The sequence below is a fragment of the Pyxicephalus adspersus genome, chromosome 2, assembly GCF_032062135.1.
Source record: "Pyxicephalus adspersus chromosome 2, UCB_Pads_2.0, whole genome shotgun sequence".
Lineage (NCBI taxonomy): Eukaryota > Metazoa > Chordata > Amphibia > Anura > Pyxicephalidae > Pyxicephalus > Pyxicephalus adspersus.
In genome coordinates, this window is record NC_092859.1 from 154,270,384 (window position 1) to 154,282,417 (window position 12,034).

At 39.4% G+C, this 12,034-nt stretch overlaps 1 protein-coding gene across 1 annotated transcript in view; it reads left to right on the top strand.

Annotated features, from left to right (window-relative positions):
* LOC140322226 (pyroglutamylated RF-amide peptide receptor-like) overlaps positions 1 to 12,034 on the top strand; it is a 91,902-nt gene that overhangs the window by 74,225 nt on the left and 5,643 nt on the right. Inside the window, exons 2-3 of the mRNA XM_072398817.1 lie at positions 4,703 to 4,764; positions 7,239 to 7,474. Of these exons, the coding sequence (XP_072254918.1) occupies positions 4,703 to 4,764; positions 7,239 to 7,474 (298 nt within the window). The remainder of the gene's footprint in view (positions 1 to 4,702; positions 4,765 to 7,238; positions 7,475 to 12,034) is intronic.

The window sequence follows — 12,034 nt, forward strand, 5'->3', positions numbered from 1 at the left end:
TTCAGTACCTGTGCCAATTTTTTTTCTATATGGCCATGCATTATATTCTTCGGCAACACTACCAAATAATGTAAATATTACAGCACAGGTTAGTGATTTATCAAAGCAGTTATTCATTTTGGTCTGTGCTTAAGAGCAAAAACATGACCAATAAAGTTCCTTTTGATCCTCCTTTTGCACTTTGGTGCCCCTTTATAGAAACTTGCTGGAATTTGCTGTTTGTTGCCTGTCTCCCGCCCTAATTTGCCAAGCCCTGACCTCAGCTCGGTTATAGACTATTCTCTTGCCATTTTACCATCTCCACCCTGGTGTCCTGACCATAATATACACCTTCATCCATGAAATTTAATGGTCTAAGACATTTGCAGACCTCCTGACACCGAGAATGAGATTATGTTATTAGAACAGGGTGATTCAACAATCCTCACACCTCCCAGGCTTGAGCAATATATATCTAGGGCAGTGTTTTTCAACCAAGGTTCCCAAGAGGTAGCTAAGGGTCCCTTAAACAATGAGCAAATTATGTCTTTCAGGTCAGTATAAGTGACACCAATTGTCTTTTTGGCTATCTGTAAGGGTGACATTCTTCCCAATGGCCAGCAATGTAAGAGGAATTCTTCCCACTGACCACCATGCTAAAATACTGTGAGCTGTGTATATAGTAATTATCAGAGGTTGGAACTCGAGTCACACGACTTGGATTCGAGTCTGACTTAACTCGCCTAATGAATGATTTGCAACTCGACTGGGTTTTCCCCAGCAACTTTCAACTCGACTCGTGACTTGCTTTCTCTGCCCACAGCTGAAGGGAGAAGGGAGGAAGGCAGTGATTCTTTTGTTACACCCCGCTCCTCACCTTTCTTGCATTCTAAGTTTTCTCCTCTGACAGCTGAGGAGGGTGGTGTTACAGAAGCCTCACTGCCTTCCTCCCTTCCCCCTTCAGCTGTCAGAGGAGAAATCTGTGGACTTAGAATGTGATCCTGTGCTCAAGAACAGGATCAGAGCTCTGTTTCTATATAGGGATAAATTAAGTGACTTGACTTGCAATTCGACCTGGATGAATTCTTGGTTACTCGTGACTTGACTTGGGACTTGGTGTCAATGACTTGGAACTCAACTTGGATTTGAAGGGTGACAACTTTGTCCAACCTCTGGTAATTATAGCAGGGAGTTCTCTTAAGACCAGAAATTTATATTCAAGGCCCTCCCCTCATTCCCTCTCTGCTTGCTAGTTGTCTTGCGGGGAATGGGATGCCCAACCTATGGCTCACGGGCCACATCCGGAAACAGGAACCTTTTTAGTACACAAGGGACACTGAGAGCTGCTGCTAAACCAAATTTAGGCCCTCTACATGTAACAATTGCGAGATACAGGGTCACAAGCATAAAATCCTGACAACAATCAGGGATAATTTCACTTTATGGGGGGCTATTTCAAGACCAGGATCCCCAAATTGAGTTTGCATGTTGGGAAGCCCCTGGGGGCCACTGCCAATTGTCTGTGCACGGTGGTGCCCCTTAAAGTTCACAAAACTTCAAGGTTGAACTCACTACGGCGCCATCACAAGACAGGAAAAACTATAACTGTTTTACAGTGCTACCCTGTGACACATAGCTAGCCACTTACCTTCTGTGAACCCCAATATTTATTTAACAGTAGAGGAAGAGAAATGTAGGATAACTTGGGGACTCTTGTAGCTACCCCCCCCCCCCCTCTAAAATTGTAATTTATACCATACCATGGTATCCTGTCACAAATAAATGTCCGCCTATGTTCTTTGAATCCCAACTTTTCTTGAAAGGCAAGCTGTAGGTATATTAAAATGGATGATAAATGGGGGGCTCCTGTGGCTAACTCCCCCTAAAATTTTATTACAGCAGCGCCATCACAGAAAAACTATACCTGTCATACCGTGCTACCCAGTCCCACATTGCTGGTCACTTACCTTCTGTGAACCCCAATTTCTCCGGAACTGGGAGATGTAGGGACCTGAAGATAATCCGAGAAATATCCATTGCGATTCTTGATTTGTCATTACTTTTATTTGGTGCATGTATGTTACGGTAACTTGACACATTTCAATTTAATTTAATTTTAAATTAAAACTGTTCTAGTTTTAAATATGCATCTTTAATGTTTATTTGCATTGGGGCCCACGGGTTTTATCCCTATGTCAACAGTGGCCCCCAGGTGAAAAAAAGTTGGGCACTATTGATCCAAGGTGTTTGTGTTCAGTAGGTATAAATGCCAGGCTATTTGTTACAATGGTAGAACTAATAACGCAGCTTGGATAGTTGTGAAATGTCTTCAAGAACAACTCAAGTGGAATATACCTATCTAATATACCCTCTTGCTTGTTGATGTGCTCCTTTACTTGAGTAATCCAAATTATTATGTTTTTTTTAGGGGGGGGAGTAAACCTTTGACTACTACCTAGGAAGAGGTATACAAAAAATTAGGAAAATCCAAATCTCATTTTTTTGGGTTTATGGTGAAAATGTAATGCCCTTTGGATACCATACATCAGCTAAGGACCAGTCCATATAATCAAATCTTAACGCATATACAACATTTATATTGTAGGGTAGGTAGGCAGTTTATGTTGAGTAAACTAATTAGGAAGCACTGAGAAAACTAATCTTGTTTAGTCAGACATTGAGAAATGCAAACTAACAACAACTATGATAAAAAAAAATGTAAAAAAAAAATTATCTGCCCATGGTCAAAACACAGGCTATAGAGTTTCCAATGAGGTTTTTTAATTCATGAAGCGCTAACAAAATACGCGCCAGAATTTGCGTTATTAAACTCCTATTGCACTGTATCTTTTGTTATTAAAGAATGCAAAACAATAAACCCACTGCCTATATTTCAAGGCTTTTTATTCTACATTTATAACTGCTTCTGCTATGGAATATTTTAAATGCCACCTTTAATGGGCTTCTAAAATCATTTACAAGCAAATCAAGTGGAAAGTTCTGTTGGCAGGATATCAGCCAGTAGTTCTGTATAAATTGCAAGATGGTTAAATAATTAATCTTAATAAGGTTCCGGACTGAGGCCAATGGAAGGTTGTAAACTCTAAATGAAAAGCAATTTACGGTTCTTCCACATAATACTAATCTCTCTGATCAATCATTGGTCCACCACTGGGAGATAAGGGGGTGTCTCCTGATTAATTTGTGGAGTTGGATAGAAAAGGTGGTTCCAATTTCAAGCAATAAACTCCTAAAAGCTGCTGTTAAAGCAAATTTAAAGTCAAGGAAATTAAAACCAAATTACTCCCTCACTGTGGATTTTGCACCCTTCAGAGTCTAACATTATCCGAAGTGCTGCCACCACCAAAAAGTTTTTAGAAAAAACAGATAATAACAGGTACAAATGGTACCTTCATAGCATTTGGCGCATCCCTTACCCAAGTTTTTAATGGCACCTGCCTGGCCAAGTGCAATATCGTGGTAGGGCAGGGGAAGTCCATTTACAAAAGTACCGCCATTTTATTTACCAGGGCATTGTAGGGATTAAGGCTGCAGCTATTGATACTAAGAGAAACTTTAGCACTGGAGAATGATTAGTCTACTGGCAATGGGTTTCAATTGTTTTTCAAATGACTGGTTTGCTCAGAAGCACTGAAAAAAACAAATCAGAAATTTTGTAGATTTTGTAAATTATTACATAATGTTTTTGTGTTTCTGTGAATGTTTAACTCTGGAACCACCCTGTTCTTGCATCATCCCATCATTGGTAATTACTGCATCTGTGAATATCCCTCAATGTTCTTGGTTTAGGATGTAAATTGATATCAAATATCACAATCATTCACTGCTCAAGCCATCTAAATAGAAGGATTACCATCTATGCAGAATTCCTGTAACCAAGTTTGGGGATTTCCAACTTGATAGAACAGGGTTTCCCACAGGTTTTAGTGTCAGGACCAGCAATGATATGCTCCAATATAATACCCATCTACACAGTAACCACCTAGCAGCACAACTCTCAACACAGTAACCCCAAGCAAGCCCAATAACCATCAACACATTGACCCCCATGCATCACCAAAACCTCCTGCCATAAAAATTAGTTCACATATTGGTATTTAGCAATTTTATTAACTTTATTAATATTAGGATTTCCTGCTCTCTCCTGAACCATGGGCACTGCATGGGCAGGAAGATACACGGTACCAAATCACTAAGAAGATTTGTCAAGGGAAGCCCGGGTCAAGGCAGGCAGCCAGCAAGAGAAGTAAGGTCACAAGCCAGGGGTCAAATACCAGGGATCCAGGAATTAGACACCAGTGATACAGGGGCCACTGCAGACACAAGGGACACTGGAAGCAACAGGAGGCACAAGTGACACAGGAATATCGACAGACAGGGAGCAACACTGGAACAGCATGGGGGAAATGACTGGGCAAAGGGTTAAATGCTCAGCAGAGCTAGGGGGCACCAGTGGAGTTGCATGAACATTGTGCTGAGTGCTGTGTCTGAGCTAGCTAAAAAGCCAGGGATAAATAAGAGGGTATTTTCTGATTGGCTGGCAGGATAGGCGAAACTGATAATTCTTGGGAGCGCAGGCACGCCCAAAGTCAGAACTACCCGCACGCGCAGGAGAGAAGCGCCAGGACTTTAGTGAGGAAGAGGTAATGTGACAATGTTGAAACGTGTTTCAATACTTTTTCAAAATTTTTATCTCTTGCAGGCTTTGTGTGGACAATCGCAATAGTTGTAGGATCTCCGATGCTGCAGGTGCAGATGCTAGAGGTAAGTGAACAGCTAGATTTAAGGCAGGAGGTACAACATGAAGTGTATGGGATTACAGGCAGGCAAAACACTTGGGAAAATTCAGATTACCACCAACCGGTGGGAGTTCAGGGTCTGCACAGGGAAAATAACCACATAGAGCATTGGAATAGATGTGTGAAGAAGACAATTCGCTCCTAGATATCCAATGCATATAAATGAAGATACAGAGAGGTGAACCGAGGGATGTAAGGAAAGGACATAGGTGATAGATGTGAGACACTGCTAAATAGAATGTGACAGTTTGATACATATTTTCTTTATATTTTTATTACAGGCTTTAGATTCCTAATTTAGTTTTTATGTATGTGGTCAGCTCAATATACGCTCACTGATCAATGTGTTGGAAACACGTGTATACGTATGTATTTATGCAAACAGTTATTTAATCAACCAGTCATATGGAAGCAGTGCAATGCATATATTTGCATATAATTGAAAGATAGCATAGTGGGGATGTGACCTCAGACATGATTTTTGCTGTCTTTCTAATAGTGGGGCAATTGGTATAACCTTGTGGGGACTTTTGATGGTTACTGACACATGACTAAAGAATACAAATAGGCTATTTGTGATTCACGGGGTGTCATTGGTCCGTTCTGCTCCTGTCCCCCTCACTACTGTTGGTCTCTCACTTCAGAAAGGATGGATGGGACAGAAATTAAAAAACAAGAGCTAGTAGCAAACCAAGTTGATACAGAAGAAAGAATACTGATTCAATCTCAAATGCTGAATTACTCCTGACGAAGTAGAGTTTATTGTCTACGAAACGCGTCGAGTTAAGCTTCTGTGAGATTATATGATATCTGGCTTTAGTAAAATGTAAATTTTTTTATATGTATATATTAATGTTTTAATAATAAAAAATTACTAAAATGACAAAATAATTAATTGTGATGCTGTGAAAAGTCACAGTTTTTTACTTGTAGAAATTAAATATCTGGTATATCTGGTAACTTGTGATGATCACTTGGATTTTACCATCTGTAGAACCTTAAAAAAAGATATATATATATATATATATATATATATATATATATATATATATATATACAGTGGTACCTTGTTATAAATCCTTAATCTGTTCCAAATCCTTGGACTTATACCAAACACGATTTATACTAAAGAAATTTTTCCTATAAGAAATAAAAGGAAAATGATTAATCCGTTCCCATGAAAAAAATCCCATTGTTATTGGCATAATTTACATTGATGGGGCTGTATAAAATAATTTAAACACTGCTTATTACTAAAATACATAAATACAAAAGCAATTAGATGAAATAAATGAAAATGTAACCTCTTTTTACCTTGCTGAGAAGAGTCGAGTGCCTACTAGGTTGGCAAGGGACTGAGAAGGGAGGAGGAGGAGATGTTCTGTAATAACAGAGAGTTATAACGCGGGTTGTTCACTGAATGGTAGCAATTGGCGTACTGACGCTCATGGGCAGTTGTGCCTTTGTCTCGAGAGAGGTAAATAAGGTAAATAAGGGTAGCGCGCGGTGTTATGACTCATTTTGACCCATACAAGTTCTAGTACAAAGGTTGTATACCAAGAAACTTTTTCGTGTCAGAGCAGGACTTATACCAAGTTGGACTTATTCCAAAGCGGACTTATACCGAGGTACCACTGTATATATATCTAAAAAAAATAACCTTCATTATTGTGGAATCCATGGAATCCACAGGACCTCTGAAGGTACCAGATGTGCATCAGATCCTTTAAGTGCAGCTTGTTGGCATCTCTTCCCCAAATAAACTCACCTGGCCATCAACATGATCTAAAATAAAAACCTGATTCGTTAGACCAAGCATTACAGAGCATACAAAGAATTTGCTTTATAGTCCAGTTCTGATGCTCACTAACTCAAGGGCACTCTAACTGGTCTCGAGCTATAGAGCTCTGTTCACAGCTTACTGGGATCAAACTTTTTCTCATGTTGAACAATTATTTTTTAGCAAAATTTATATTAAAAAAGCTTTTCTGTGTGATCAGATCTGGCCAGATGGGCTTACAGAACCTTTCAATGCACTCAAAGCCCTAGGTGCCCATGATCCTGTCACTGATTCACTAGTTGTCCTTTGTTGAAGCACTTTTGGAAGGACCCTAGTACCTGCTTTTTGAGAGCTTTCCAGAATTCTCAAGGACCCGCTGATTTGTAAATGCCAATCCTCTATCCGTCACATTTTGACTACTGAGAATTTTATGCTTGCCTGTTTTTCCTTTTATCAACCCATCAACCTTAACAACTGACTATTCACCTAAAGCCTAATGTATCCCACCACTTGACAGGAGCCATTGTAACCAGATAATCAGATTATGTTAAGCTTTTTGCTGATTGTGTTACTATTAGCCTTCTCATTATTGAGTGTAATTCTTTAGTATGATATAAGGTGAGTTGCCATGCTTTGTAATACAAGATATTGTCTTGCAGGTAAAATACGACTTGCTGTATAACTTGTACCATGTGTGCTGCCTGGAGTCCTGGAGCAATGCTGGACTGCGCAGAGCCTATGCCATCTTCATCCTGGTAGCCCTCTTCCTGGTCCCACTTGCTGCCATGCTTCTCTTGTATACCCGTATCGGGTACGAGCTGTGGATAAAAAAGCGCATCGGGGACTGCTCAGTGCTGAATACTTTAAGCCGTAATGAGATGGCAAAGATCACCAGGTATAATGCCCAAGGAACAAACTTGATTGTACAATGAAGTTTCTATAAATTTATTATTCTTCTTATTATCCTTTGAAGTTTTTCATAGGTTTTTAATATTTCATGATGAAAATGTAGCATTTTTAAAACCTATATATGAAAGGAAACTTTTAGAATTACCAAAGCTAAAAAAAATCTGAATTTCATTTCTTCAAGAAACTACAATTTAATTTTTAAAAGGAACCTTCAAGGATAAGAAAATGGAAAATGCTGACTCGTCTTTAAAGGGTGGAGACAATGGTGGGACAAGGTCCTCTGGTGCTTGGGCTGGGATGGCCTGTGCTTACATGTCTACATATAGGGGCTGTTTATAAAACAAAGTGAAGGTCTTTGCTATTGGACATTTATTCTGTGTAAATAACTCTGCATTTGTAAATTAGTCTAAGATACGTATCATTGTATGAGCCTGATTTATTAAAGCTCTCCAAGACTGGAGAGGAGCCTGGGTGACCCAGCAAACCTGGAATGAACCTGGTCCAGGATTGAAAACATTTGCCAGCTAATTGCAACCCCATTCCAAGTTTTTGGATCACCCAGGTTCTCCCATGATAGTCTATATTCTCTAGGCATAGCAAGCTTTATTAAATCAGACCTGATGTTACACACTGTAGCTTGCTATCTAAATCTGTTACTGTGCCCCTATCTGTGCAGGGCACAGAGACAGCTGCACCTGAAAGGTTTGTTTATAAACAAACCTCGTGTGATCAACACAATTGGCTGTTAAGCTACGTACACACTTCCAATTATTATCGTTGGAAAACGAACGACGAACGATCCTGCACGATATCTACGAACGATCGTATAGCACCGATCCTGCACATAGAGATAACGACACGATCGTTCGTAGATATTGTACACACAATAGATACGATCGTTTGAACGATAGAGGAACTATGTGCACGACAGGAAAGTGAACGAATGTTCGTTCATTACGCATGCTCAGCCCATGGACGATCAACGAACGACCGTACACACGAACGATGTTCAACGATCGTCGTCCAATCGGATCCGCCGGTCCGGTCGTTCGTTTCCAGCGACTTTCCTCGTTCGTCGGCGTCGTTGGTTACTTTTTTACGAACGATTTTTTGCCCAATCGATCGTTCGTTGTTCGATTGGAACGATAATAATTGGAAGTGTGTACGCACCTTTATGTTCATCACATGATCAGCAGCCTAGCCAATTGTTTCCAGATCATTAGTATTAGATTGGCAGTAGTTTGTGCGGCGCAGCCTCAGAATTAGGAGATTATGTCCTTTTAGAACAGGGAACCATGACTGGGAACTTTAACCTACAGTGTGATTTAGTCGTAATAAGAAAAATAGAATGCAGGTTTTCCCCAAATCTGATTTTTCGACTTGCAGTGGGTTTCCATCTCCAATGCAAAATAAAATGTTTATTTTGTTCAGAGCTAGATAGTTTAGGAAAAAAACTTACTTTATCCCTCGCTCCTACAGCCCGCATTCTCCTCCTCGTAAATTGGACCTATCACCACTTTTTAACTTTTAATTAAAGGGTGACTATCCCTTTTATAAAATATAATTTTTTAAATAGTTTTTTAAACATTTTTTTCGAAGATTGAAGAAGGGGAAACCCGCTGCTTCCTGGGTTACATATGTCACATATCCCAGGAGACTGTGGGCTGCTCCTTCTACACATGCCCCAGATCAGACAAACATCATAAATGACAAAGGCATGCACAGAGAGGTCATCACTTTTTTTCAGACATGTCACCAAATCTTGTGACATTAGCAAAAACAGGAAGAAGAAGTTTCAGATTACTATTGCATATATCAGGTATTGTGTATGATTTATTAAAGCTCTCCAAGACTATCATGGGAGAACCTGTGTGACCCAGCAAACATGGAATTCATTTCTTAAAAATCATTTGCTATTGGTTGTCAAATGTCATCAATCCTTGACCAGATCCATTATAGGTTTGCCGGATCATGCAGTTCTCCCATGATAGTCCATCTTCTCCAGTCTTGGACTAATAATTCAGGTCCATTGCGTTACATTTGTGCATTTTTGTAAATACAAGAAGTCCTATTCTGCTGAAGTTCTTTTAATGCCCTTTAAACATTAATAAAATAGCTCTAAGAATACAAAGTAAAGGCATGAAAATGTATCTTATCTGCAGGTTGAGCAAAACTAAATCCATTTTGCTTTGCATGCATCTAAAGCTGAATTTGAAGTCACACGGCCCCATCCTCCCTAAAATGAGGATTCCTCATACAATTTCCTGACTACAACGTTCTGTCCCAAGAGATTCAGTGCCTGGTACATTTACAGCCATCCATGAATTCTATGGAAACAAGCTCATATTGAAAATGTCAAGGCAGCAAAACAACACTAAGTCAATGCAGGCTGTACATCATCTCAGATTGCCACCATTTTATTTTTCTGTTCATGGGATTTACAAATGTTTTTCTCCAGGAATTTACTGAATAGCATTTAGATGTACTGCATACCAGCTGGGCTCCATGTATATCCCAGGAGACAGTAATATCTCTAATCAGAGCACATTTTTATATATACGTAATAAGGATTATACTGGGGAACGCATTTTTTGTTGAGTTAGATCTTACCCTTGTTTTTTTACTAATTTTTGGGTGGTGAATCCAGAAATGACCCCAGTTTTTTGCTATCACATTCAGTTTTTACGATACAGGGTACCCTGTATCTTTCTTTACGATACAGGGTACCAATTTTGAAAAAAACATACAAATTTTACACACAATGAAAAAATAATGAAATAATAACTTGAATGTACTGCTGATTTAAATTTCTTTTGTTCATACAAAGGATTTATTGTTACTCTATGACATTTTTTTTACAGTAAAACATTTGAAAATTAATCAGGTAAGCGGTTAAGGTAAAAATTTACGCCTATAGCTTTTCCTGGAGTGTTCAGTGTTAGGACAATCCCACCGATGCTCCAACAATAGTCAGATATCATATGTACATCCCATCTACCCTGATACCTTCCATGATCTTCAAATCTTGGTGGAATCGTTCACCTTGCTCATCACTGACTGCACCAAGGTTTTCTGGGAGGATAGAAAGATGGCTATGCAAAAAATGCACCTTGATGCTCATATTGCAACCAAGCATTTTGTAGCCCTCCAAGAGTTTCTGGACAATTTCTGTGTAATTATTTGCTCGTGTGTTTCCAAGAATGTACTTGACAATGGCTCTGAATGATAACCAAGCATTCTTTTCGACTTCTGACATTGTCCTGATGAAATGTTCATCTTTGATGAGCTGCCGAATCTGTGGACCATCAAACACACCGGCCTTTATTTTTTCAAAAGACAGGCTAGGAAATGCCAAAATGAGGAACTTGAAACATTCTATTTCAGTTGGCAAAGCTTTAACAAAGGTGGGAATATAATATTCTTTCTATCGACAAGTGGCTCATGTAGAATGTTTGGATCACCTGGTTTTAGGGCAGATCTTGGAGGCCAATTCCTTTCCACCCAATGCCTCTCACGAGCTCTGCTGTCCCACATGCACAGATAACAGAGATACTTGGTGTATCCACGTTGCTGACTAAGAAGGAAGCATAGCATATTAATGTCAACACAGATGACCCAATTGTGTTGGTGATTTTGCAACAACTCATCGATTCTCTTTAAGTCTGCATATTCTTCACAAAGAGAAACTGAATGGCCAGTTGGGACTGACCCAAATATATTGCCATTGTGGAGGAGGACACACTTTAAGTTCCGTTTGAACTATCGATGAATAGTAACCATTCAGTTGAGTTATAGGTTGGAATTCCCAATTTCTCCAATAAACCAGGTTTGTTATGGCAATACAAAAAGCCACTGTCAGTTCTAAAGTACTGCAGAAATGCAATTTCTCTGGTTCGAAAGTACGATACCTTCGTTCCTTTTTCAAGTACATTTTTCTCACGCAGTCTTGAAGCTAGGAGTTCTAAAGCCTTCTTTGATAGTCCAAAATCATGTGCCAAATCACTCAACTCATGCTGATCATAACCCTAAGAACAGAGTTCTCTTCAATTTCAAACTCTTTATTATTGTTGTCACCTAGTTCATCACCATAATCATGTTCTTCAAGAGAGGGTATTGTAACGAAAACCGACACTGGGATTTCATCTGAAGAAGCCACTGGGCGTATAGCCGATGGTAGACTAGGATACTCTATGTTACATTTATTTTTCTTGTTATATCCTGAAGTTTTCACTATACCAAAGTAACAGTCACTGAAATGATCTCCTGGCTCTCGCCAAACCATAGGTATACCAAATGGTATCTTATCACGTGTTCCCTTTGTCCACATCCGTTAATCCTCGACACACTGTTTGCACACCTTAGAGCTTCTCCCATCCTCATGATTTCTGTCCCTTCACCCATTAGGCTCCAAACCTTTAATGCATTCAAACAGGCCCCTAAAATACCACTTTTCAAAATCACCAACCCATCTTCCTTGTTCTGACCAATTCATTTTTAAGCAACCACAATTCCCTTACCTATATTATTCTCTATTATCTACCCCCTA